Here is a 27,608-nt window from a genome sequence, read left to right as displayed (position 1 = left end):
CTGAAACATTAAATCTGATTATATGTAATTATTTAATTTTTCGTTTGAGTCTTTTAATTTTATGTAGTTCGATGCAAAAACATAGCACAAATTAATCGGGTTTACCCGACCATATCCTCCTCAGAATTCCACCATCAGCTACGCTAATGTTCTCATTGGGGCTTCCACTTACTGGATTGCGTCTATGTGCAGCTCTGTCACCGTCTTCAGAAGGTTTATCATAGGATCTAGAGGAAGAGGCTGCTCTTGGTCGGCCTTCAACCTTGACGTAGCGCTTAAGAGTAGATGATACAACCTCTGAGGGAAGGGGGAGGAAGTAACAGAGATATTGGATTCCGTTATTTGTGAGATAACATTAGCAGTCTTTTATGACGAATTTATCCTACACATATCTTTGAGATTTCAACAAATTCAAGGTCTTCATGACATGAATACTGGGTGTGTCAACATAAGGGATGTCTAGTGGCATGAACGTCCTTTTTTGACAACCATACTACCCTCATTAAAGATCCTTTTCGTATATTTAAATCACGTTAGACTGGGTATCAACATCCTGAGAGCTTTCATTAAGATGGAAAAACCAGAAATTATAAACAATGCTTTATCTATCTTGATAATGCCTTGTTTAGGATTTTTTTGTCGATTTAGCAATTTTTAATAGAAGTTTCGTGAATTTCATTTTTTTGTTTTTTAGTTAAAATTTGTTCCATTGTTTTATCTTTTGATTTCTTGGATATAAGGACTGTGTTGTGCAACAGTTGATACACAAGGATAATATTCTAGTTATTATCCTATATAGACACGTAACCTCATTGAAACTGATTGGTACTAATTTAATTCACAAAATTTGGAATAAATTATACATATTTCATAGAAATTTTTATTTAAAAAAATGAAATTTTTTTACCATAAAAACCGCAAATTATATAACTCGTACGTTTTAATTATTTTAAATTTAGGATTTATTTTATTCTCAATGTTTTATATTCATAAAATTATTTTTACCATTCTAATTGATACTTACGAATCCAAAATGGATAAAATAGCGGTGGAAAAAAATAATACAAAATTGAAATGACTTTATTATTGCAATTGTTCAACTGTTTATCATGTAATTAAATACTTTTAATTTTTTGCGTTTCTTTTTTTACGCAGTCCATTAACAGTGTTATAAAAATGATATTCACCAATCGAAGGTTAAAGAAAATTTTTTATTTAGAGCAGTATACCAATATTCCTTCATTTGACCGCATTTTATGCTAATAGATTACTTAACGGCTATATTAACCCTGTATAGTTCAACCCAGAGATAAATTAGATAAATTATTTGACTATATTAAACAAACAAAAAAGATTTTAATTTTAATATGAAAAAAATAAGAAATACAACAAAGAAATAATTGAATATATTATAAATATAATATGAGCTAAAATATGTACTAATTGGACTAATTTTTTTTTAATTATCAATTATATTTTTTGCGATTACAAAAGTCAAAAATGAGACTAAACAAAAAATCACATTACAGGTTGTGGATGTGCAAATAAGTTTAAAACGAATCAAGGTCTTAATTTGACGGATTTGCACTCTGTATTGAGAAAAGCAGATCTATTATATACATATAATATATACGTGAACGTGATATCCAATTTTACACAGAGCAACTACAAGATCACTCTACACGTTAAGCAGCAATATTTATTTATTTTAGATATAATTTATTACAGAAAAGGTTTTCTTACATGAATAAAATGAGCCAAACTGTATAGGTAGATCTAAAGCTGCTTTGCTCAGAAGTGAGTACTCATTCATCACAAAAATTCAGAATTTGTCAAGTGTTTTAAAATTAAAAACTGTTTTTTATAGTATGGTCAGTTGAAATTTTGATAAATTCATGTTCCATGTCAGACGACCCATCATTATCTGTGGCAGTAAAAAGTGGCTATGCAGTTATATTTTTGCGAAGCACTATCTTCAAGGAAATAATTTTTAAAATTATCCAAAAGAGGCTAATAAAAAATATGTACATTCATCATTATTTAATTTTTGATACCAAAATCTAAATTATCTTCTTTTTTTCGAAAAATAATACTCACATTGGGAACAACCCTTGACAAAAAGTAACACTGATGATTTGTTGGGACGTTATGTGTGTATAAAACCTATTTTGTTAGCTTTTTTTCACCCTTTCTCCAGTGAAATATTCAACTTTTAGGAAATAATTCATTCTATTTTATACAAGATATATGGATATAAATATATACAATCTACATGTATAAATAGAATATTCAATAATACAAAGAATAAGCGTTTAACAATAGCATTTAATATATATTATATCAAATTTATATAGATTTTTCAATATATTGAATGTTTAAGCAATTTAAAAATATTTATTATGTAATGTTTTTTTATATTTTTTTCAGCAATGTAATTTTTATTCAATAAATATCATATATAACATGTATATTAGGCTGGTTTGTAATTCAACTCTTATTGAATTTCGATTAAGTCTAGTACAATTTTTTTCAAGTGGTAAGAAAACAGCATCTGTCATCTGTAGATAACACATCTCAAAGTTTGAATGGAGACAAAATATTGGTAAAGTTTTTTTCTAAAACTACCCTATGGAGCACCAATAGAGAATAACATAAAAAAATTCATCATTCGTTTCTGAAAATGTAATAAAAGGATGCATACTAAATGCGTATCATCAAATTTTCCTAACTTATTTCCTTTTTTTGCTCAATAAAAAAGATTTAAAAAATTTTATAAAATATTTTTTATAGGTTAGAAAAATGCCTATCAAATTTTTTTTTTGCAAAATAATGTATTCTTAGAATTCAAATTCACTTAGTGAAGAATGTTTCCCTTTTTTCATTATTTAATCGATATGTGCGTCCTAAAGAAGACATTTTTAGGCCAATACAATTTTGCATAGGGTATGTTCATAACATATGGCAAATTTTCCGAACTAGTTGTAATCGAAATTCAAAAAAAGTTGACAAACAAACCTCTCTAATGCATATTTATATATATTATTATTATACAACAAGAAAATAAAGTGATAAATGGTAATATCCATATTATTGGAATGCAAGAATCCTTGGATTATGCAGTTATAAATATATTTATATATATATCGAAAAATCGGTTTCCATTCCACCATGTTGCTTCAATATTACCTATTATTCTCCGTTTTTCTTCTCCTTTGAACCACCTGTAAGTATAAAGAATATAGATAGAGATTGTCAATTTATTTTGTATAATAAATTTGTACAACTTTTTTTATTTGTTAAAATAAAAGCTCCTTCAAATAAATAAAAATGTTTTGTGAGTCCTAGCAGCTGATATACATATCTATGATTCAAATATAAATCTAGAGCAAAGCTTTTAAGTTTTTATTCAAAAAGTTTTATATGTGACCTGTCAACATAAAAGCAAAATTGGGTTTTTTTTTTTTTTCAAAAGTGAATCTTCTTTTCTTAATCTAATTAATTATTTTCTATTTCCATTAATAAATTATTTAGATACATCATCGAGAGGCGCTCCAAATTCCACTGAAAGATTGCAGTAATTATTCATCCCTTATGGAAAGATAAATCAAATATCATAAATCGAAAGACAGCTTCAAACTATCGTTAATATTCCCATTTATCTCAACCAATTCTATAAATTATAATGTTCAGCTTATAATTGATTTTAATAAGTCAATGAAAAAATGGAATTAATGCACAGTGTGCCCTCAAAACTTGAAGTAGAATTAAATTACCCTTTAATACCATTTATATTTAGTTAAGATTTAGATGCTGTGGTTTTTCTCTGATGAAAAGAATTTCTGTCAAGATCATAAGGTCAACAAGCAGAACAACAGGTGGATAGCCACCTGCACCAGCCATGTGAGGAAGGTAATGAAGACCAAGTTCCCTGCTATGGTCATGGTGTTCGGGGTGGTCAGCAGTGAAGGTCATGTTATGCCTCCCCACATGTTTGAAACGGGTCTAAAAGTCAATACAGAGGTCTACGTGGATGTTATGGAGAAGGTGGTTCTGCCCTGGATCCAAGGGGTGGCGGGAGACAGGCCCTGGTGTGGCAACAGGACTCAGCACCCTGCCATGTGTCCAAAAAAACGAGAACTGTTATGACGTCGTAACCAAGAAGATTTGTGGCCTCCTAACTCTCCCGACCTTAATCCTTTGGACTATTTTGTCTGGGGCTATGTCTCTCGACATAGCCCCAGACACCCCCATAGCACCAAAGCCAGCCTGATGATGACTCCATCAAGGAGGTATTCGGCAACATGGACAATGAGATGGTCAGAAGAACCTGCGACCGGTTCAGAGGCCGTATTGAGGCCGTTATTGATGCCAACGGTGATTATATTGAATGAATGGCTACTCTATACCTATATGCTCGTCATAGTTTTAATTTTCAATAAAACAGTTAAAAAATGTATATTTTGTGTTGTTTTTTGTAGAAAAATATTTTGGCAACAATTTGATCCCCGCTCCCTGTATATGCTGAAATCTGAAGTCTAATAGAGATGGACATAGTACATACAACCCTATACAGCCAAGAAGAATCATCACTTCTGCAGCAACAATATTGATGACTTCTCGCCTATCTCAATTTGGCCCTCCTCCAGTCCTGACCTTAAAACCATGTATTTTTCATCTCGGGTTGTCTTGGAGGAGAATATGTGCCGCACATCTCATCCAAATTTGGATTCACCTCGAAAGGCCATCACGAAAGTGGGGTTGTGTAATTGACATGGCCTTAATCGTCAAGAGCCGGTAATCTGTTCGCCGGAGTGTTCAGACTCTTATAGCTTGTGAATAAAAAATATAGCTAAATGTAGTAATGAAACATATGACAAATTGTTTTTGAGCTGTCTTTTTTATATATTCCATAAAAATTAAGGTTTTTTTAGTCATAGTACTACTTGTTTTGAGCCCCCACTTAGTATACTTTAACATAAGGTATCTGATGTGAAAAATTACCTTTATTACTCTGTATATTTATGAAGTACATACAACAATTAATTGGACATTTATTATTTTCTTAAATTTTACAGTATAAAATTAGAAGAATAAAATCCATCCTACAATATATGACTTTCAAACGATTTTTTCAGAAGATCATTTGATAAATACCTAAGATAAATTGTCTTACATTATTTTGTGGGAGGGTGAATCTTTTTTCATCCGATAAATGATGAATTTAAATTTGATATATATTTGAAATGTTTCTCTTGAGATAAATGGATCATATATGTATGCTTATGGAGGGGAAAGATTTTGATTAATAGTTTAAGCTACAAACATACATGTAGCCTTAAATGGTTGTTTGGATTGTTGCTTTGAAATAAAAGTTTATGTCTATTTTTCATAATATTTAAATATCTTCTTCTTTTTTTAATTTCTAAATATTAATGTAGTGAGCATTATGCATACTATATACTCTGACAAGTAATAAATCTATCAAAATAAAACGAAATAGAGCCAAATGTTTGATAAGATTTATTATCATAGCGAAGCAAACTAAAAAAAAAATTGTGTACGTAATAACATTTCAATATCTTCATTCAACTTCTTCAAGTATGTAGTGCTGCCTCTTCAGCCCTTATTTAGAACTGAAAATTGCAGTCCCGTCCTACATATTAGTCCTAAAACTTATAAAGTTATGTCCCTTAAAACGTAATTAAACTATATTTGTTATATATGAATCAGTTATAAATACAGTTGGTGGCTTTCATGTGTTGGAGTTGTGAGGAACGAGCGTTTGTCATCGAAAATAAATATTGCCAAAAAATCGTTTGAATTACAAATCTCAATTTAACTCTTGAGTTGTATTGATACAATTTAAGAAAATCCGTTCATTGTTCCAATTTATAATGTACATAAAACTATTGTTTTCAATTCATTTTCATAATTTGAACGCAAATAACTCCAGAAATAATTATGCTCGAGAGAAAAAGTTTGTATCATCAGATTTGAAGTTACACATTAATGGGATAATTAAAACCGGATTTATTCTGAAAAAAAACAAAAACATTTTTAAGCCCTTTACCAAATCCTCAATTTGTGATTATTTAATCAACAGATCGGCCAGATTTATATGTTGTTTATTACATTTAGGATCCTTTTGTATAAAATAACTATCTCTCTAAAACCTTTAAATGAAAAGTTATTTAAAGAGAAACAAGAAATAAATAAATGAAAGGATATTACAATACCGCAGTTCGGTGTATGGACAATAAGGGAAATACACTCTCTGATATGATTTTCAAAATTGTGTAAAACTTCAACATTAAATGTGGACTTTCATAATGAAAGACAAATAAAACTTATTTGATTAATAAAACTTGTTTTATTTCCTTTTGAAAAAATGACATGATGTTCTCACACCCTGTAAACAGATATAATATGTACTCACCGATTTTACTCATGTTGTGTCCGAGAACATAGGAACGGATAGCAATTTGATCGGCGATTCGAACTTCTGGTCGAAGCTTTGGTGCGTTAGCTAAATAAATTATAAGGAGTACCACAATTTTTTTGACTTATATACGAACATAATTAAAATGACTATACCTTCAGTCAGAGGTGCTCTAACGACTTTCTTTGGTGGAGGAAGTTGATCCACGGTGTAAATGGGCTCACTATGAAAAATAAAAAAAGTAATAATATAATCAAAATATTAAAAATAGATACATATATCTACATGTTTGTTAGCATAAATATTTTGAAAATGAAATTACATTGTTTATTCAACAAATTAGGGGGCTTTTATTTACCTACATTAATATTTTTGAGCTAAAATTTATATATTATGGTAGAAATGTAGTTTTTATATGAGAACCCAAATAAATAAAAAATGATGTAGAGAATATTGATTAATCAAAATATTTTTATCTGTATTTACAAATAATAAAAAATAGACTTTGTTTGATTAGAACGAAAAAAATATTAATAAATTTTAGATAAGATGCTTATATATTACTATGAAGAAGAGTTGAGGAGCATCACTCAGAATATACATATGTAGAGATGTGAAAGAGATTGAAATCTTTGTGAGAAATCCTTCTTTTTTTTTTAAAGTATTTTTTCGTAACCTCCTAAATATTAGCGCTCTTATTAACTGTTTCTTCCTAAAGCCTTGAATCAAGTTGTTGAGAAAAGAAGGACACATGATCAATATACAAGGGTAGTCTGAAAAGTTTTTGCTTTTGAAAGTGTAGGCTTTAAATAGATACCTAACAATAGCGAGATATAAAGGTTTGTTAAGTTAAAATTTAATGTGTTTAAGTCAATCCTTCTCGGAGTAATTGAGCCAAAAACAAAAAGTGCCTCGGGAACAATTATTTTGCCGAAAAAAAGGGAAGGTACTATTTGGATGGCTACTAGAGATGGGAACATCGGTGGGAGGTGGTGTTGAAAAATTAAACAAAAAATTCAGAAAAAATGTTTTGTGTCTTTATTAGGTCGTAGACTTTTCAGACCCTCTCGTAGGTCCAATGTGTGATCTTTTTTGTACATAACACAAGAGATGTAGAATATTACTTGATGTAGCATCCAGTGTGTATAAAAGGGGGAAAAAGTATTTGTGAGAGCACTAGAGACCAAATTAATATCTGGATTATCAGTCATTACATCATTTTTATTTTTATTAAACCCTTATTCTTCCTTTCTTGAGGAGAGAACGCATATTAATTGAGATGAGCATTGAGTAGCTACGTACAAATTGCTTATGAAAAACGTAGAATAACACGAAGAATTTTTCGGGGAGCTATCTTCTATATTATTAAAGGGAAATTGCATTTTAGTCGAGGCCTCATTACTCTGTGAAATGCCAGGTAATACCGTTAGTATTTCATAATATCAAAATCCTACATAGTATTTTATTCAACACTGTATGTATTATAAAATGGCTAAGGAATACTGTTTAATAAGTTTAGTTTATTTATCAAAAATATTATTACTATATTTATTGTTTATAAATGCTTACAATGTATAACTCTACTCATATAGCATTTGTTAAAGTCCTATATTTATTTTTGCATGTACTACGTCATTTCATAGAAAGTCTTACATTCATATACAGCACAATTTTAATTTACGCGTATTCGTTCAAACCTGATATTATTCACAAGCCCATTCCTTTCTCGGTTAAATCTTTTTTGTAACGAGAATATGATTATAACGGAGTATGGTAGGACTATATCTATTAATCTACATAGATAACCACATTGTAGGCAGAAAGTGCATACAGGGTGCGCAAGCTATCTATGACACCACTTTGACCAACTGTCTTCGGGATATGTTGGCAATTCAGATTTCGATTTCTCTGGTAGAATAGCTTATTCAAACCTACACCAGTTGGGAAAAAATGATTCAATTGAAAAATTCGTCGTACCAAATATTTTTAAAAGGCACGGAGACCTTTTACAAATCCGCGCCGGGAGTGACAATATAACAAATGTTCGAACTCTGAGACTGGGTGAAACGTTAATTCAGAAGATTAGGAGGGAATTTGAGACCTCTAAAGGTCATGCAGACGAAGTCCCAAACACATGTAATTGTGTTTGGGGTGGCTAGCTCCGAAGGGCACATCATGCCTCCTCATGTGTTCCCCCAAGGACTCAGAATCAACTCTAATGCCTAAATTGATGTGCTAGAGACCAAGGTGAGTTCATGGATCGAGATGGTTGCCAATAGGAGTCCCTACATGTGGCAGATGGCCTAAAAATATAGTATCAAATTGTTCCAAGACAATTTTGACAACTTCATCTTGCCGAACTTTTACTTGTCGGTTTTTTTTTCTTGTGACGATTGAACAACAAGCCAAACGAAACCCCTGCAACATTAAAGACGAACATATCAGTCGGATCAAGAAATAATTCCTGGATTTGCCAAAGTACCAAGTGGCGAAGGCCTGCTCACGCTTTCGGGCTTGTTAGTGTGGCTGGAGGTGATTTTATCGAATAAAATAAATTCAATTCTCAGAAGCCGATTTATTTTTTTAATTTGATAACTGGTTGGAGACAAAATTGCGTTAGAAAAAATATTTTTGCGGGGAGGATGGCTTATGCACCCTGTATATATTTATGTATTTCTTAACAAAATACCTTAAATTTCATGCATCCTGAATAAATTTATTAATGGAACAGAGAGTATGTAAAAGTCCCCTTTCTCTTATACAATATAAATATATGACTGTTTGTAGCAATGCTCTCATATAACATTGTACCTATACACATTGTATACATTTGTATGTATACCAACTTCTGCAAGATGAAGAAGAAAAACTAATATTTTAGACAATAAATTACAAAGAATTTAGTATTAGACTGTATGTGTATTTATGTCCTCTAATAATATGATGTCCAGGAAAGGGCCATTGAAGCAGAAAAAATAACTGTACGATGTACAACGTTGAAGCCACTTGCTATTGGGCGACAATGTATATATTAGAGATGAGACTCGGTTCGATGCCCATTTTTTATTTAAAATACTTGTCTTGGCTTGTCGATATTGTATTTAAAATAAAAACTGTCAATATATTGTGACGATCAATTGTGTCTACTTTAAATCTAATTTTTTTATGTCTAATTTGATTAATAGTATTAATTTGTTGATAAAAATGATCCATACTCTATTTTGAAAAAAAAAAAATATTCCAGCTTGCTTTTGTGTTGCTTAAAATTATTTTATAGAAATCAATTTATACAAAACAATCATTTCAACCTATTTTTCAGCTAATCACAGCATTATTAAGCATTTATATGGTATTTGAAGTGTACAACAAAGCTTCAACAAAAATCAGAATAATTTGTTGACAGAAATGGACGATAATTTGTTGAAGGATATATTTATGATCAACGGGCAATTTTGAAGAAAAAAAATCATTCTAACTTGTTTATGTGTTGACGGGCTACATCTATGTTATATTATTTTACAATTATAGGTCTGTCGTCTCATTCCTTGGAGTATCTTTAAGAGATAGAGAGTAATGTTGCTTGACACAAATATCGCTCTTCCGTGCACGGAAAATTGCCCTGGAGATAATTACCAGTGTAGAAAATTGTCCTTAGGAAAATTTCCCAACATTAACTAATAAAATCAGAATACCTTGGCCCAAAACTTGTTTTGTTCAATGACAGAGGTACCAAGTTAGGTAAAAATTACAGCCACCACTTCACAAAGCATTGAGGCACCCTTTGAATACTTCACAATTAATCCATGGGCTCGGAGTTCATTTTGAAGTATTTGGAGGGGTCCTAAATACTATTGATTGGCGGTGGTGTTTTTTTATTTTCTTGGTGGCTCTGCTATTGTACAAACAAGTTTCGGACCGAGGCATTCTGATTTTTCTAATAAATGATGGAAAATTTTCTCAATGACAATTTTCTTAATGGAATTTTCTCAGGTTAATTTTCCTAGAACCCTATTTTTATATAAATAAAACATTACCGGAAAGAGTTTGTTACGTGGATATAGCAGATTGCCCGATATCATTGCAGGTAACACTGTATTCTTTTTGCATACTGATTGAATTTGCTCACCATAAGAAGTGTTTTTGTGTATTTATTTTTATTAAAATATCATCTATAAAATTAGTTTATTTTTCTGTATATATTTGAAATTAAATATTTGAAAAAAAAATCTAGGGTACCAAAATAAATAAAACTTTTATTTGTATTTATTTTAAAGAAAAGAGAGATGTAAAAAGAGTGAACGAGAAAGAAGAAATAAGCAAAAAATGGTGATTTATATGAACAAGACCATAAATTAAATTTTTTTTTTTCTTACCCAACATTCAAGATCCTACAAATTTATGAATCTTTGTCTTGTATGTACAATGTACATACAGGCTTTCAAATAAAGGAATATTTACATAATATTATAACGATATCTACTACGCATCGTCATCTTAAAAGCATGTTACATGATATTTTTTTCAAATTGAGTTAAAATATTTGTCCATTTCTGCTAAAAAAAATATTCTTATTAATCCTTTGGATGTGTCACAAATTTTGCTTAAAGTATCCAAAGTTGGTATTCACAACGAAAGAATTGACAGATTTTATGGTTGAAAGACCAAATGGGGGCCAATATACATAAGTCTTTTAAATCAAATATAGGTTCTAAACTATAGCAACAACTCTTGTGTATCATAGCTCATCCCACAAATTTGAAAAAAACAAAACATAATAATAGACTCAAATATATCTATGGAATAATGGCTATATATGAAATAAAAAAGAAATTGAGTTTTTTCCTTTTCTTGACATTTGATCAAAATTGTTTTTATGTTGACACACAACAAATTAAAAATATAAAATTACTTTGCGTTTATTTATGTACAAGTTGCTTGATAACAAAAATCAAGCATTAAATCTAATTTTCATTTTACTTGACGTGTTACTTACAAATCTATAAATATTTTTTTTGTATCAAAAAAGATTTCCAATCAATTGAATTCTTAATTTCTTCATCATTTTTATGGGTTTAAGGAAATTTTATAACAATAAAAAAAAAGTCCAAATCCATATATTTAAAACTTATTTTCTATCATTTTTAGCGTTAACAAAAGAAAACTAAAATATTTGTTCTCAATTTTTATTTGTAAATTTTTCAATTTCACTTTTTGGAGGCGCTACAAATTGGACTTGAATAGACAAAATTGATTATAAAATGAGAAATTGACTGATGTTATTTCAAAAGCCAATATAAGTTAACTCAAATAATGGTTTTAGAATATAGTTCAAATCTGCGTTCTCTTAATTCATTCCACAAATTTGAAAAATATGCCTATAATTATCTTTTATATTTCTATGATATATTGGGATGTATGTATTTATTAAGTAATATTTTAAATTGGGATTTTCTACTTTTCTTGATTATAATATAATATTACCTTTATGTTGACACATTACATCTATTTATTGCTTTTAAAAATGGTATGAAATACACAAATTGCTTCTTTTACTTTAAAAAAAATCATTTTTCAAGGCTTAAATCAATCAATAATAAAAAATTATTAATTTAGAAAGCCGTGGAGGGAAGTCTTAATGAATTTTCTCTCTCCAACAACCCCCCTAGGCCCTCCCCTCTTTCCAAAACTACATAGTTAATCAATGATAAGACAAAATACAAGAACTGTTTATTTTGCTTAATAAACTTTCTTGGTAAATTACTTATTATTGTATTATATAAAACAGAACATTAATTATAATATCTTATTGTATATGCAGTGCGTCAATATAAAGGCAAACTATAATTATTTTTCCCAACTAGAGTACATTATAATTGTTTCATAAACATTCGTCAATTTATATCGATCAATTACTTCGATTTATATTTTAGAGATTTTACAAATTTCATTTTTTAAATTGCAAAAAAATAATCGTCACAATTAAAATAAGTTATGCTAAGTGATAATTTACATTGTGGAACATATATTATCAAAAAAAAAATGATAGTTTTTCAATCATTTTTTTCTTTTAAAAATATGATTTTTTGATTGAGGAATTTGTTAACAAGTAAAAGAGTTTAGCACGGAATTCCTAGAGTGTTTTTTTTTTTTGAGAAACTCAAAAAGTGTAAAGCAACAAGATCCGGCTCCCGGTGCATCTCTATTTATTAATTGATTTTTGCTTCAAAATATATAATTATGATAATAACATTAATTAAAGGTACTCTAAGAAGCGTAATAATTATTTGTGTAGTAATAATAGCCCGATTTGTTATTGTTATATGACAAATAAAGCCCTATAGATACAACTAAAAAGCACCCATAAAGTGTATATAAGGTGGGGGGGGCGGTTCAACATTTTTCTATTACGACGATTTCAGAAATGGTGTGATATGGTAAGAAAATACCTATACAAAGTTTCACTTTTCTACGATGTCATCTAGGTGTAAGTTTGAAAGCAGACAAAAGTTCTTTATTTGTCAATAAAGATTAAAATACAGCAGTAAGCATTATTTTGCTTTTCTTAAATATGATAGATATTATTCTAACCTGTAAAAAATATTTTTAGTTTTTTCCCTAAATTTACCTTATGGAGCAAGAATAGAGAATAACATAAGAAATTGTTTATCCCCCTTTCTGAAAATGTAAAAAAGTTTGCATGCTGTATGCAGATCATCAAATTTTGCTAACTTTTTTCCCTCTAGAACGATTTTAGAAAAGCCTTGAAAACTCTTTTTATGGGTTAAAACAATGCCTATGAAAATTATTTTACGAAAATAATAAAAATGTCTTCTTAGTATCATTATTCAATAGGTAAAAATGTGTTGCCTTTTTTCATAATTGAGTCGAAATGTTCGACCCAAAGATAAATTTATAATTTGAAATGACAACTATTAGACACTAACCGTAATCGAAATTCGAAAAAAGTTGGAAATCAAACCGCTCTATTGTACATATAACATAGAATAAAAAAAGGCATCTCTAAAAAATAAATAAATAATATGTACAAAGCCATTGGAGCTGAAATTAAATACAAATGATATAAAAAAAATACATACACAGACTTCTACAGTCAAGAGGGAAAATAAATTCATAGTCCACACACTTTTATATGTATATTTATGTGCAATGTAACTTAGATACTATACGGTGATAGACCAAACTCAAGTTCGATCTGGAACGGACTTGTTAAACAATTCGATCTTCGCTGTAGTGATGTCACAATACAAAAATTCGGGTACCAAAATTGGTATCGATACTTTGCGACTAATAATACAAATATAAATATATAAGTTGGCCATCAACACCAAAGTAAGCTTATTACCCATTTGAGTGCGCTGCAAAGTGAGCTTAAAGTAGCTAATACTCATATTGAATGGTCATATTTAGTTATAAGACAGAATGTGAACCCTGATATGGTATGAGGGAACTTGTATTAGTTGAAAAGATCCGAGACCCAAACTGGCTTCGGGTACTCTACTTTTACGGATCTTAAAAAGATCATAGTATTTCTTAACCCTAGTTTTAAAAAAAAGATATTGTCTCAATTGAAATCTTTTATCTTAATTATTGAATGGAGTAACATATGCAAAAACAATTGCATCGGGCCTGTAGTTTTCACCCGGTGTTACCTCACTAACACTTGTTTATCAGCGTTCAAGGTTTCTCTCTCTTTTCCTCTAATCAGGGTTCTAAATACTGATTGGATGAATTCAAATTAGTTTTCATCAATCTGTGAAACAATATCAATTATTATTGAAAATATTTTAATAGTTGAAGAATTGGCTCTAACTTTTAATTGATTTTGGGAGTTTTTTGTTTCTTCTCTGAGAGAGGTTGTGAGATATAATAAGGGTAAGGACATGTCAAATGTTATAATAACAATCATTCTTATAATAACTAATAATTTTGTTGTAATGGTAATAACATTGGGTTATTCATTATTTCAGAACCAGTCAGCTGTAAAAAATACCCTCAATCCGCATCATCTTTTATTTAGGTTAATACTTCATGTAAAATGCTCATAAAAGTATCTGTCTAATTTTAGTTTAAGATCTAGATCCAAAAGTTGGATACCCGAAATTTAATCAAATAATTAAGTCTAAATATCGGAACTGACCCGGATCCGAGAAATGTAGATCCAACATATCTTAACCCATATCGGGTGCAATATAAGTATGTTAAATCCAATAGAGGTTCTAAACCATAGCTATCATAAATCATCTTACAGATTTGAGTAAAAAGCCTTTAATTGACCCAAATCTGTCTATGAAATATTGGTCTGTATGTATACATAGTATATGAGGTGAAAAATAAATTGGGATTTTCTCCTTTTCTTCATTTTTGTTTAAGGTTGTTTTGATAGTGAGCACCACAAGTCTCGTTCAGTTTGGTGAGAGAAATGAAATTTTATACTGTAGTGTTGCCACGATACCAATACTTTGCGTAGTAGTTTCGGTACCAAAATTCATGTCAACATTTCGAATCTTCTCGGTATTTTTTTATTAATAAAAATTAAAGACGAAAAAGTGGCCTGTCAACACAATAGCAAGCTGGATAACAGTTGTACTCTTCGAAGAACTCTATCAACAACTTATTCTTACTAATAATGTGGATTCCTTCACAAGCAATAACAGTCTCAAAGTGTCTTCGAATAGATTGGCAGCTTTTGACGATGAAGGCATTGTCCATGGCGTACCCTGCTGTGATTATGGAAGCTCGGAGTGAAGTCAAGTTTGGATGAAATTACATTCACAGACTGCAAAGTACAAGGGGGTCGGGGTCATGGCTAGAAGAGGGCCAAATGGACTCAGGCCAGAAGTCAGCCATATTGGTGCCACAGAAGTTTTCTCTCTTCTTGGTTGTATAGGTCACTTATATAATACCTGATGTTGTAGGGAGTTCAGATGTAGATTCCAACAGTCTCTGCAGCCTTCATGATTCTGACACTGGGGCGGAGAAGATCGTACACGCATTGCATTTTTTTTATTGCTAGAACATTTTTATAATTTCAGACATGGGATATAAACAAAGCTTTTTTTTCAGCTGTCGTTTGGCTGAGTAATGAAATCTCGTAATTAAAAATAACGATGGAAAAAACGTCATTAAATTTTACTACAAGTTTTGTTCCCACTCTATAGATTTGAATGAATTGTTTTTTAAAAAGTTCCAAAAACTTAGGTAGTTGTGAATGTGTGTAGAGTCTATTTGTGTTTGATTCTTAAATAGGATTTAATATACACTGGCTGTACTATATAGTATATACCTTGTAAAACAGCTATGAAAACATTTATTTTTTCCAATTTTTCTTCTTCTATACCCTAGGGAAATTCAAAGGCTTCTCAGTTGAAAGTAATAGGGTTTTTTTTTATTTGGGTTTTCTGAATAAAAAAATCTATTAAAGGTGTTTTCTATTACGAATAAAAAATCAATTGACATTTAAGTTGATATTTTGACTTTTTTTTAAATACATAGATATATATTTAAATAAGATAATTTAGTTAGAGAAAGATGCAGAAGGGGATGAAAGCTCACTTCCTTTCACAAATTGTATAACTATTTTTCTATAAAGATATATAAATAGGGTTCGAAATCTTTTAGATTTTGTAGATTTATATTGAAAGTTATGATCTTGAAATGTCAAACTTTAACACATACAATATTAAATATATATTTTTCCATGTATATCTTCTGTTTTGAGTAAGTAATGTAGTTAATGTCTAGTGATTTGTAATTTGTGATTGGAAAATGTTAATAAATCGGTTTTATGTACAGCCCAATTCGGATAAAGGAAACGACTATTTTGACTATTATATAACCAGATCTTTTTGTTAAGAAAGATAAATGTTGTGGGCCATATTCTTTCCTTTTTCTAAATTTGAATTTAATTCCAAATTTTTTTCTTCACAAAAAAATTTAGAAACTTTTTACTTTTGTTTTTTTTTTTTTTTTTTCAAGCGATAATATTTTAAAATAAACTTATTTATTAATGCAAAAAAACTACTCTTTCAGGGTCATTAATTTTGTAATAATCTTAGGTCTGGTGCAATTGCCTTTTAAACCTGTTACTGGTAGTTAATCCCTGCTTTTTCAATAGCAGTAATTATGCTGATATTAATATCTGAAGTCGTTATTAGATCAAAAGGGTAATTTTAATTACAAATTAGTTCTGACGCCCCTGTGTACAAAGGACCTTCTCAGTATCACCTCTACAAGCAAAATAATGTTATATTTTTTAACTTTTTTATTTTGCTATAAATATGGGTCTTCCTTCAGTAATGATTCATACTTGACTTCCCTCTTCTCTTCGCGCTTTTAAAAAATCCCATATATACTCATACACAAATTTTGCTTTAAATGATGAAATTCCAATGTGAGGTACCTAGGTGGATTAAAATATTCGACTCTTCATGTGAAAGGATATTTTTTAATTTCATTACCTTCTAATATTATGAAAACAGGGCAAGAAGAAAAAATGAACATCTGAGACGTCGTTTCTTGTTTTTAAATCTGTCCTCCAAAAAGAAGGAGATAAAAGACGTAAAATCATTTGGTTATGAGCCAAATAAGTCAATCATATCAACAGATTTCTTTAGTACTCCCAGACTATAATTGTCATACTATATTTCTCTATTAATATTAAAATCCAACATAGTATTTGATTCGATACTACATTAAAATATTGCGTAGTAATATTTTATTAAAAATGTAGCTATACATTTGTATTTCTATATGATAGCCAAAATTTCTTTATAGAAATAATAAAATGGTCATGTGTTAACAAATTATATATATAAGTTTATATTGAATATATTGAGTATATTGTATTACTTATTTTAACTAATTATTTCGTTTATTTATGAAATGAATAAACTATGAAATAGCCACGATGTATCCAGTGAGACGAATTGAAATTTTTTTGAGTATTTTTGTGTTAGCGAAGTAACAGCATGGGCTGTGTAAAAAGAACCTCTTCAGTATATATATTTGATATTTTTCCTATCCCCTCTTTTAGAAAGCCCTCCATTTTCTGCTCCAATTGAGATGAAATCAATTCTTTTACCAAAATGAAGGAAAAACAAAGTCAATATTTGAATATGATTACTATAAAAAATTTATGAGGAAAATGAAATGATGTTGATTAACCCTTTTTATTTATAGATATATATATGTATATTGATTTTTAAATTTTAATTCATTAGAATCTTCTTTATATGTCAGAAAAAACCATAACTAATTTGTACAAATGAGGTTCTTTATGGATTTTTCTTTTATGATGAAGGTACTCTATGATCTCATTTTAGAAAAAGTAAAAGTCAGAAATAGAAATAAAAACTTGTCTAGAAGGAATGAAAATTAAAAAAAAAAAAAGTTTTTAAAACAATGACGTAGCTTCTGATTCGCTCATCACCCTTTATAATTATAAGTAGGCTTGTAAATCGTACGCATTTTTGCTTATAAATAAAAGAAACGTTTAACTGAATCATCTCCAAACAGGTATGACAGGAAGTAAATAAACACAAACTCCACTCCGTATCTAGTTAATTGAAACTGATGATTTGTCTTGAATAGAGTTGGTCGCAGTTGTCCTAACATGGTATTTTCCTAACCCTGAAGAATATTAAGTCCCGCCGTTACTGGGGGCATGTCTTCCAGCAACTCTTTTAGGAACTGTTATATCTTCATTCTTGAGGGAAGAGAGATTTACAGGCTGGAAAAAGTCATCGAAGAAGTCTTTATGAGTTAGAACATCCAAATAAGAATCATACAATGAATGCCATCTAATTGAACAAGGTACCTTCAGGTGTTGTTTTTTTATAAATTGAATCATCTTTTCATTCGAAGAAGGTGATTGGTAGTTGATCCATAGGGCAATACCTTTTTGGTTTGTGGAATGAAACACAATTTTACTTAGACTATAACAAGTTGAGTTAAAGTTAAGATGAAGAGTTAAATGAAACAGTTAGTTTAAAAGTTAATTTTGATAAGTAAGAAATTAACTACTTAAGTTAAAGTTAAAATAAAGATATTTAAACAATTTATTTAAAACGTATCTAATAAACTTTCACTTACCCAACTCGGGTTATAACAGGGAAATCCGGCAATTTTGATTTATTTACTTAAGAGTAACAAAAAAGGATCATTCTTGAAGATTGATTAAAAAAAACATTGAGCAGTAGATACAATCATTGAGAATATGTCTAACTCAATGTAGCATCCGTTGGACTTTACAACGGTCTAGACTCTAGTCCTGAACCAATTGCTAGCTCTGGAAAACTAGAGCCCGATATAAATGAATGCATTCCAGTACTATGAAGTTAATCAGGGACTTCTATATAGTATGAGGACCTTTGTTGAATTTTGACTAAAGGTAGCTCAAGGTAGTTCATCGAGTTCAGGTCGGGGGAGCACTGGGGCAAATATCCTTGGATATCAGTCGTAGCAGTAGTGCTCCTGGAGACAATATGCAAGTGATTTTTTTTTTTCTAGAGAGTTTTTTCAAAATTTCACCAGTTCAACAAAATGTTTTCAATTGACAAATTCGTTGTCCCAAAATTTTTGAAAAAAAATACGGAGCCCTCCTTAGAATCTGTAGCCGGAGCGACTACTTAACAATTACCTGAACGTGCTAGTGACCAAAATACAGCTCTAGACATAGTCCAGTCTAGTTGAGAGTCAAGTCGTCAGGACTCGGCTCTTTGCCACACCTTGAAAAAATTAATAAAATGGTTCGAAAATAATTTTGACAACTTCATCTCGCCGGAATTTTGTCCTTTAAACTCGCCAGATCTGAATCTGATGGATTTTTTTATCTTGGGCACTATCGAACGATTAACCCACCGAAACTCGTGCAAAATCAAAGACGACCCTATCAGTCATATCTAAAAGAAATTCTAGAATTTCCTAAGGGACCAAGTGGTGAAGGTCTTCTCGCACTTTTGGCGTCGTATAAAGATTGTAATTGTGGCTGTATGTGATTTTATTATATTAAAAAAATCAGAATCCATGAAGCTTTCAGAATCAAGTTTTATTTTTTAAATTTGATAGCTGGTTTCGAAAGAAAAATTGAATTTGTATATATATTTCTTTTTGCGGTACAGATAGGTTGTGCACCCTGTAGATTTATAGGCATTGAGAGTATGAAAATAAGATATTGTAGCTGAATATATTATGTGTCTAACTATATATTTTATTCATACAGGTTTCTTGCATAAAAGATGTTAAGGGATACAGATATGTAGATTTTTGAATATATATATATCCATGCATGTAGTATGTTCATATTATAGAAAATATAGATATTTAATGGGGAAAATATTTTATATTTACGTCAAAATATATATATATAATATTGGACTCGGCCCAAGAAAACTTCACATTACTTCTTGAAAAAGCGAGTCAACAACTCACTACTTTAAAGCAATTCTTTCCTTTTTTTTTTTTGAGAGAGACGGGGGGGAATAAAAGAAGAAGAAAATTCCTTTCTTTTTATTAGCAACATACCAATTCATTTGAAAAAAGAATGCCTAAATGATAAATCCAATAATAATGGGGGACTCACCTGGACTTTCTTTGAATCTTCAATTGCTCTTCTTCCAATTCATCCAGATGCCTTTGTAGTTTTGACAGGTCAGCGCCCTCTGAGGGTACAAAAGGACGGGTTGCTCTTCTAGTCATATTCAATTCTTGATCAAGCATCTAAATAAATGAATAAATAAAATATCTGATTGACACAGTGATAGAATTCATTGGCACTCACGGAAAGATCATGGAGAGGAGATGGTTCCTGTTGATGTGTAGGAGGAGCATATCCGGGATACTGTCCCATCATGGGGGGAGGTGGCATCATCATCATAGGAGGAGCATAAGGTGGGTACATGAGAGCTGGCCCAACAGGTGCGTACATAGGTTGACCTCTCATCATGGGTTCTCCAGCGTAGGGTACTGATGAACAAGAGTTTTGGAAGCGTCTATTCCTCATTTTGATTTGACTAAGCTCGTCTTGTGGGTAAATTGAATCATAGGGACTCCCGGTATTTCCAAAATATTGTGAAGCAGGCATGGCAAGGCGTTCTAGGCCTTCAGAGCCATGGTCTGGAAGGCGAGATGTGTACCATTTGTCTTCAACATTTGGACTGGGGCGGAAATCCTGCATGTTGGCATCAACAAATGAGCCTTCATATGTCTTGGGATGTTGAATCAACTTTTTTTTCCATTGGTCACCTCCTTGTAGAGTAGGATGATTTGAACTACGCTCAGGGCGGAGGGACTCTAAGTGAGCGTCACAATTTAATCCAGGGGTGTAACGGAGGGGACGAAGTCCAGGAACATCACAATTCATAATATCCTCAGAGGGTTGCAAGAGACCAACGTCCTTGTTTCGACGAATACCTTGAATAATCTCTCCATTGGCCATCTTTACATTTGTCATTCTTTTGTCCCCCACAGTTACAGTTGGCATGTCCTTGAGGACGAAAAAAAGAGGAAATATAATTACCCTGCTACTTTTTTTAGCTCTTCAAAAATTGGCTACTGTCCCATGAAGTATGTACATTCTCATTTCCGTAAGATTAGAATAATTAAAATATTTATTTTTGAATACTCTTTTTAGAGTGACGTGTGCCTTTTACTTTGCTTAAAAGGTTTGATTTGTCTCACAAAACAAAAACTAATAAAAGAGAATCGCATTGGTATCTTACCGGTCCAGTTTTGGATTCTGGTCCATAACTACAACTCAGCTGCGAAGACACTTTATACATTGTGTACTAAATGGAAATATGACGAAGACTAAACCTATGCTTATAACATAGGAGAATTTGGGCAAAATCCGTCGATGAATGAAGCAACACACGCCGAGAAAGTACACGGCTTTCTATTTCTAGAGAAGACCTATGTAGCGAAGTGTAAGCTACATGTAGTAGACTATCCAAGGATTTAAAAGGAAACTTTGTGCAAGTCTTACTTGTACTTTCCATTTCAGACATTATTGGAATTCCATAACAATCATTCCATTCTGTATTTTTTTTTTTTTTTTTTTGATGGGACCATGATCAAGTCAATCCATTCACTTTTTAACTGCCTCACTCAAGCAGCCTTTATGACTTTCCCTTTTGTTCTGATGTCAATATTTATAAATTTTTAATTAAAAAACAAAAAACTTTGATTAATTGCATTCATACACTACTTTATTTGAATTGTAAATATCACACCCCAAATAATTAAAACTTCCTTTTATAACTCCTATATTTAAAAATAATGTAAAATTAAAAAATCGATTTATGTATAGTTTTTGCATTTTAATAAGTTTTTATAGTATTTTATAATTAGTTTTTATTATTATTGCTCTTACTATGAAGTTATCAAATAAATTAAATTTTTTAAAAGAAATAGGTCAATCAGTAAAATATTCAACAAATAAATAAAAGAGTTTATGGGAGTATGACACAATTCAGTTGAGAGTGTAATGCTTATTTAACTATGGCATGATGCTTTTTTGAAATATGATTACAATTTTAACAATCAAGTCGTGTACATAAAAAAACTTTTCTTAAATTATTTTCCTTTTGTGGTTACCTATGAATAGAAAAGGCCTAACGAGGAAAATCTTTTGATTAATCAATAGAAAGGAAATCCGTATTTACCAAATATTTGTACAGGATTGGGCAGCAAAATGTGGACTCGAGAGGATGTTTTAGAAATACTTAATTATTTTCAAACATAACAAAATTATTCTACAAAACATGTACACCAGCCATTTCCAAACTTGGTCACCTTGAGTATCAATCACAGCCTTTACCCGTCACCGGAAGGTCTTGCAGAAGTTAATGATAAACTCATCAGTCAGTAAGTCCACATTTGCTTGTGGAGTTTGTTTTTTTTGTTTCCATGTCCTTAGTGCCGCCACACAACAAAGTCTGGCGAGAAAGGGAGCCATACCCCTTTGCTATTGACCTCTTGAGCCTCCTGGCCTTTATGACCACTAACAAAAGGTAGTCTGGGGGCAATCCTAAGTTATAGCAAATATGTGGGATCACTTAAAGTGGATTTTTTGATTTAAATTTTAAAATATTATTAATAACAAAAGATTTTTATGGAACCCCCAATCAAAAAGAAATTAAATTTATTACCACAAAAGTTCAGAACATCCTATACAAATGCAGATCTATTGGAACACTATTCTCTGATAATTATGTACAACTTATTGATATATGTACAAAAATATTTTTATAAGAATGTAATTTCTTTTTTTTCCAAGTATAAGTTTCCTTCAACATTGTAATTAAAGATTAAAAATAGTGTTAACTCGTATGATTTTTTTTAACTTATGAAATACCGGAAATACATTTAAACAGACGTTCATTAATAAATACAGAGTAAGACTTGTTTCCAGAAATTAGCTCAAGTATTATAATGAAATCCTTGATAATAAAATGCTTATCTTGGACCCCTGCAGAAATGACAAATTGATCCAGCTACTAATCGGTAATCAATACTGAAGAACATCTTTCCGTACTATCATTTTCACTATTCTGGTTTTCCCCTTTAAAAGGCTTGGATTCATTAGCCACTACATTTTTAAGGTAACCTCATCCTTCAAGGAAGAGGTGTAGGTGACTCATGTAGATTCGTTGATTAACACTTCTTCCACGGCCACTACTGTACCTCCTGATTCCTCCATTTGTACATGATATATTTAATGGGAAATGGAAACCTTGAGCATGATGTCACCTATGGGGTAAGCCTATCATGATAGGCGGAGGCCCTCTATAGAGATTATTACATTTACGATAGCCCCTGTTGCTACCACCAGGAATGACAAAAAGTAAAGAAGGAGTTCCATACAAATTAGATGCGTAAGAACCAGTACAAACGCCTTGATGAAATGGTAAAAACCCTTCAATCCCTCTTATAGGAACTACAAAATTGTTCATTGGATTGATATGTTTTTGGCCCATGCAATTGTATCCACGTCCATTTATATATCTTGATCCTCTTGAATGGCTATTTTTTTACTGTACATTTGAAGGATTATCTTTTAAAACATTTACGGGGTTTGAACTATCATTATCTTACGATTATTTATGTACCTCTCTTTCTTTATCTCCCATCTTCATTTCAGACATCGCGGCAATAGTTTCCGCAATAGCTGACTTTTTCCCTTCTTTCTTTTCTTGAAAATGATCAGAAGTATGGCTACTATTATGAGGTCTCGATCTATGACTCCTATCATTCTCATAATTGAAATAAGATTAAATTTAACCAAATATATAATAGTCTAATAAACTTATAGGCATATATTTGGGGTCCAACTCCATTATTTCCCTTTTATAATGTGTGATAATCAGACTCTAAAATTAGTCGCGAATTAGGTGTGGTTTCATTCTTTAGGCAAGATTCAAATATTTTCTTGGGAACATAGCCAGTCGATATCATGAGTTTGAGTAGTGAGGAACGTACTATTGTCGTTGAAATAACTATTGTAAAAAGGATTTGACATCATATTTAATAAAAGTGAGACTAATTCAATTTAGCTCGATAGTTTATATTGGTGCAATTTATGAAAATCCGTTAATTGTTTTAAGTTTTTAATATACAAAAACAATTTCTTCAATTTATTTTCTTAATTTAAAATTTGAAAATTCATTGAATGTGAATAACTCATCGAATAAAAATGCTAGAAAGTTAAAATTGGCGTCATCAGATTTGGTATTATGCATAAAATCTAAATTGGTGCAGTTTGTCTAAATTCAGTAATTGAAAATGGATTTATTCGGTATAAAACGAAATTTTTAAGACAAAAATATAACTTTTTTTAAATTGAACACTTGTTTTATTGTCTTTTGGAACTAGGAAGTTTCTGTACCCTGTATAAATTGATGTTATATATGTTTAGAAAATAAATAATAGTTCCATGAACTTCAAATATTTAAAGTGATATTACAAATTGAATTTTATTTTTTAGAAACTTTTGTGTTGATAATTTGTTGTTCTTTTTTTTTTGCCTCAACTTGACACCAGTCTCTCCGTTACTTAATAGTAATATCTCACTAAATACTTTAGCAATCAATAGTGATTATATTTTCATAAAACAAAAAGGGATTAAATATGTAATCTAAAACGTGAGGTTTGAAAGAAAATTGATTAACATGAACAAAAGAACTGCAGTGTTGTGAATTAGTCAAAAAAAAATCTGTCACAAATTATGATTTTTTTAAATGTTCCTTTCATTGGTTAGATGGAATTGCATTGTTTTAGTATGAATTCACATTATAGTATTAGATTTAATCCATCTTACATAGAAGTTGTCTTTGAAGTCCATATACATTAAGTATATTTCCTTTTCAAAGAGCTACCGAGGCACGAATCTACGCACATTGAGTTGAATAGAATAATTTATCCCAAGTACATTGTCCATTGAGCTACGTAGTTCCAGCTCATGGGTGTACTCAACTCCTTCAAAAACCTGCAACTAAAGCAATGCTAACAGGTGAGTATTTCAAGAAGATAATGGTTTACAACTCGTCCAAACTTGTTAGTAATTGATTAACGCCAAATTACCCTCTTCGCCTAATATTCAAGTTCTTCCCTAAAATTTAAAATAAAAATCATTGATTTATTTTTTTATCTTGGTAAACTTTATAACTCCAGAGTTATTGGGGTCTCTCATGGTTTTCTCCAGTAGATTCTCGAGAATTAATTTTTAATAAGAGAATTTGAAGGAAAAAAAATATGAATGATCATGGATACAGGAAAGGTAATTATGATTACATATTATGAGATATTTTGAAATAGGATTTGAAATGGGTAGTACATATTTTAATTGCTGGTCATTAAACTATAATTAACTTCTTCCTAACAGGTCAGGTTATTAAACCTTTTATAATTTACTTTCTGATTTGTAAAAATTATTGGAAATGCATGGGTATATTTTTTATAATTTAATGCTATTTTTAAATATAATTCATTTTGGATCATCAAATCACAAGAAAAGCTACGTAAAGGTCAAAAAGTACTATTAATAGGACACCCATTATTTTTTTTTCATGCATAATCATACAGAAAAAACTTGTATTTAATCTTTTAACTTGAAAAGAGTAATTGATGCTAAAGGATCTAATATAGTATATTTGTTCCTTTTGTTTCAATTTTATTTTATTTATATTGAGACAACATACCGGGCCGTGCAGAATTATTTACCGATTTTTGTTCAGAACATATTGCGGACAATAATGACATTTCGAATGACTTGAGAAACAATTTATTCATACATTTTTAGAATAATAAAATAGTTTGTGATCAAAATTAATCAATGTAGCCACCATTTGACTCAATGACACTGGTCAGGCGACGTCTGAAGCTGCCACAGACTTGCTGGATGTAATCGGCGTCCATGCAGGCCCAGGCCTTGTTGACAGCAGCCTTTCAGGCATTTATGTTCTTGTGTCGTTTTTTACAGGCCTTGGTCTCCACGTGCGCCTAGATAGAGAAGTCTAGTGGGTTCAGATCTGGGCTCTGAGGGGGCTAGTAGTCCTTGGTCCAAAAGTTCATGTTGTCCTTGAGCCACTCCTGAGCTTTCTTGGAAGCGTGGGCGGGTGCTCCATCTTGTTGAAAACCCCAAGGAGAGTTGCCGATTTTGGATTTGATCCACGGAAGGACCTTGGCTTCATGGCCTTCCGTTGGAGGCCACGAGATCCAACATCATCACCGAAGTAGGGTGTTTTGTTGTTGCCACATAGCAGTGCTTATCTTGCACATCTCCAATGGTCACAACACGGTTATTTTGCCTGTTGAAAACAGGATCGACCGTAAAAGTTTTCTCATCTGAAAAAATGATGATGCGTCCAGATGAGCTCTTGATATCATTCAAGATTTTCTTGGCACGCTCAAGTCTGACTTCTCGCTGACGTTCAGTTAGCAGAGGGCGTTCAGTACGCCTCTGGGACTTTCCTCCAGCCCTTTTCAATGCCCTTGAAACAGTTGATCTCGACGTTCCCATCTTTCTGGCCATGTCGGCAATGGACCTGTTGGGAGTCCTCTTGAACACTGCCTTTACTTGCCTTGTTGAGACAGTGGGCTTCCTGCCAGCCCCAGGGGAATGCTTGAGATCACCTCCAGCCTCCAAGCGCTTGGAAACGTTGTAAATTGTCTTCAACGAGGCCCCAACCTGTTCCTTAATGTTGTTATGAGGCACTCCCGCTTGGAGGAGGGCTGCAATTTCGATCCTCTTTGTTTCCTGATTGGACATGGTCTCATGTGTGGAAGTTGTTACGCTCTCACAGAAAGATTTTTGTTTATTTTAACAGTAAAAATACGAAACAATCAGATTGGTTGCCACAAAACCTCTTAAAAAGTATATTTACATCATCGGTAAATAATTTTGCACGGCCCGGTATAGGGTCAAAAATCGTATGCCTTTTTTTTTGGTTTGTTACATAAAAAGACACCAAAAATTAACATGGTAACCCTGACAATTTGAAGAATGTTTGAGAGGAGAGTCGTGCAGCTCCCATGAAGGTTTATTTAATGAGTTAGCTGCAATTTGCCGTGAGAGGAAGGAAATAAACACATGTTCCACTCTATATCAAGCAATAATATAGACACGAATAACTTCCTTTTCGATCAACGATCCTACTTTGAGTCCAACAGGGACTTACACCTATAACTCCCCGACAAATCCTCAACGTTGCTCTCCATAATTCATCACTAATAGCATTTTTGATCCCCTCTCAACCTCGACTGACATAAGGGAAATGAAACATTTCAAGAACATATGGTAGCTAGCCTTTTTATTTTTCGAGATAATAGTTATTAACTATTATACACGCTGAATACATAATAATTGTCTACAGATGAACGGGAGAAATTATTCTCTTGAACTCAGTGGCTGTAAGGTCGTGCCCAGTCGTTCCTTGAGAAAGAAATATTCATCATTTATATTGTATATGGACTTCAAAGAATATTCCTAGGTTAGATGTAGTAAAGGAAATACTATAATGTCTACTTTACTTAACCAGTGCAACTCTATCTGACCAACCAATTAAAAGAATTTTAAATGACCATGTATTAAAATAAGTATCAATCATTGAGTATGAAATTACGAAAATTTCAAATTTCTTTGAATTATATAAAT

General features: G+C 31.3%; 1 protein-coding gene across 1 annotated transcript; it reads right to left on the bottom strand.

Moving 5' to 3' along the window:
• Positions 1 to 2,210: 2,210 nt before the first annotated feature.
• Positions 2,211 to 21,402, bottom strand: LOC121117452 (uncharacterized). The gene is made up of 6 exons (XM_040711888.2): positions 21,178 to 21,402; positions 20,238 to 20,942; positions 20,040 to 20,176; positions 6,595 to 6,662; positions 6,437 to 6,526; positions 2,211 to 3,221 (listed from the first exon to the last, which is right to left on the bottom strand). The coding sequence occupies exons 1-6, from the start codon at positions 21,235 to 21,237 to the stop codon at positions 3,190 to 3,192; spliced, it is 1,092 nt and encodes a 363-aa protein (XP_040567822.1). The 5' UTR covers positions 21,238 to 21,402; the 3' UTR covers positions 2,211 to 3,189.
• Positions 21,403 to 27,608: the final 6,206 nt, after the last annotated feature.

This window comes from Lepeophtheirus salmonis, chromosome 5, assembly GCF_016086655.4.
Source record: "Lepeophtheirus salmonis chromosome 5, UVic_Lsal_1.4, whole genome shotgun sequence".
Taxonomy (NCBI): Eukaryota; Metazoa; Arthropoda; class Copepoda; order Siphonostomatoida; family Caligidae; genus Lepeophtheirus; species Lepeophtheirus salmonis.
This window is presented reverse-complemented; position numbering and strand designations above follow the sequence as displayed.

Bases quoted from the DNA above. Each gene is read 5' to 3' on its own strand.
- LOC121117452 (XM_040711888.2), bottom strand. From the start codon at position 21,237: ATGTATAAAGTGTCTTCGCAGCTGAGTTGTAGTTATGGACCAGAATCC. The intron at 20,943-21,177 runs GTAAGATACCAA...TTCGTCCTCAAG, and splicing joins CAGAATCCAAAACTGGACCG to GACATGCCAACTGTAACTGT. The intron at 6,663-20,039 runs GTGAGTCCCCCA...TATTTTTCATAG, and splicing joins AAGATTCAAAGAAAGTCCAG to TGAGCCCATTTACACCGTGG.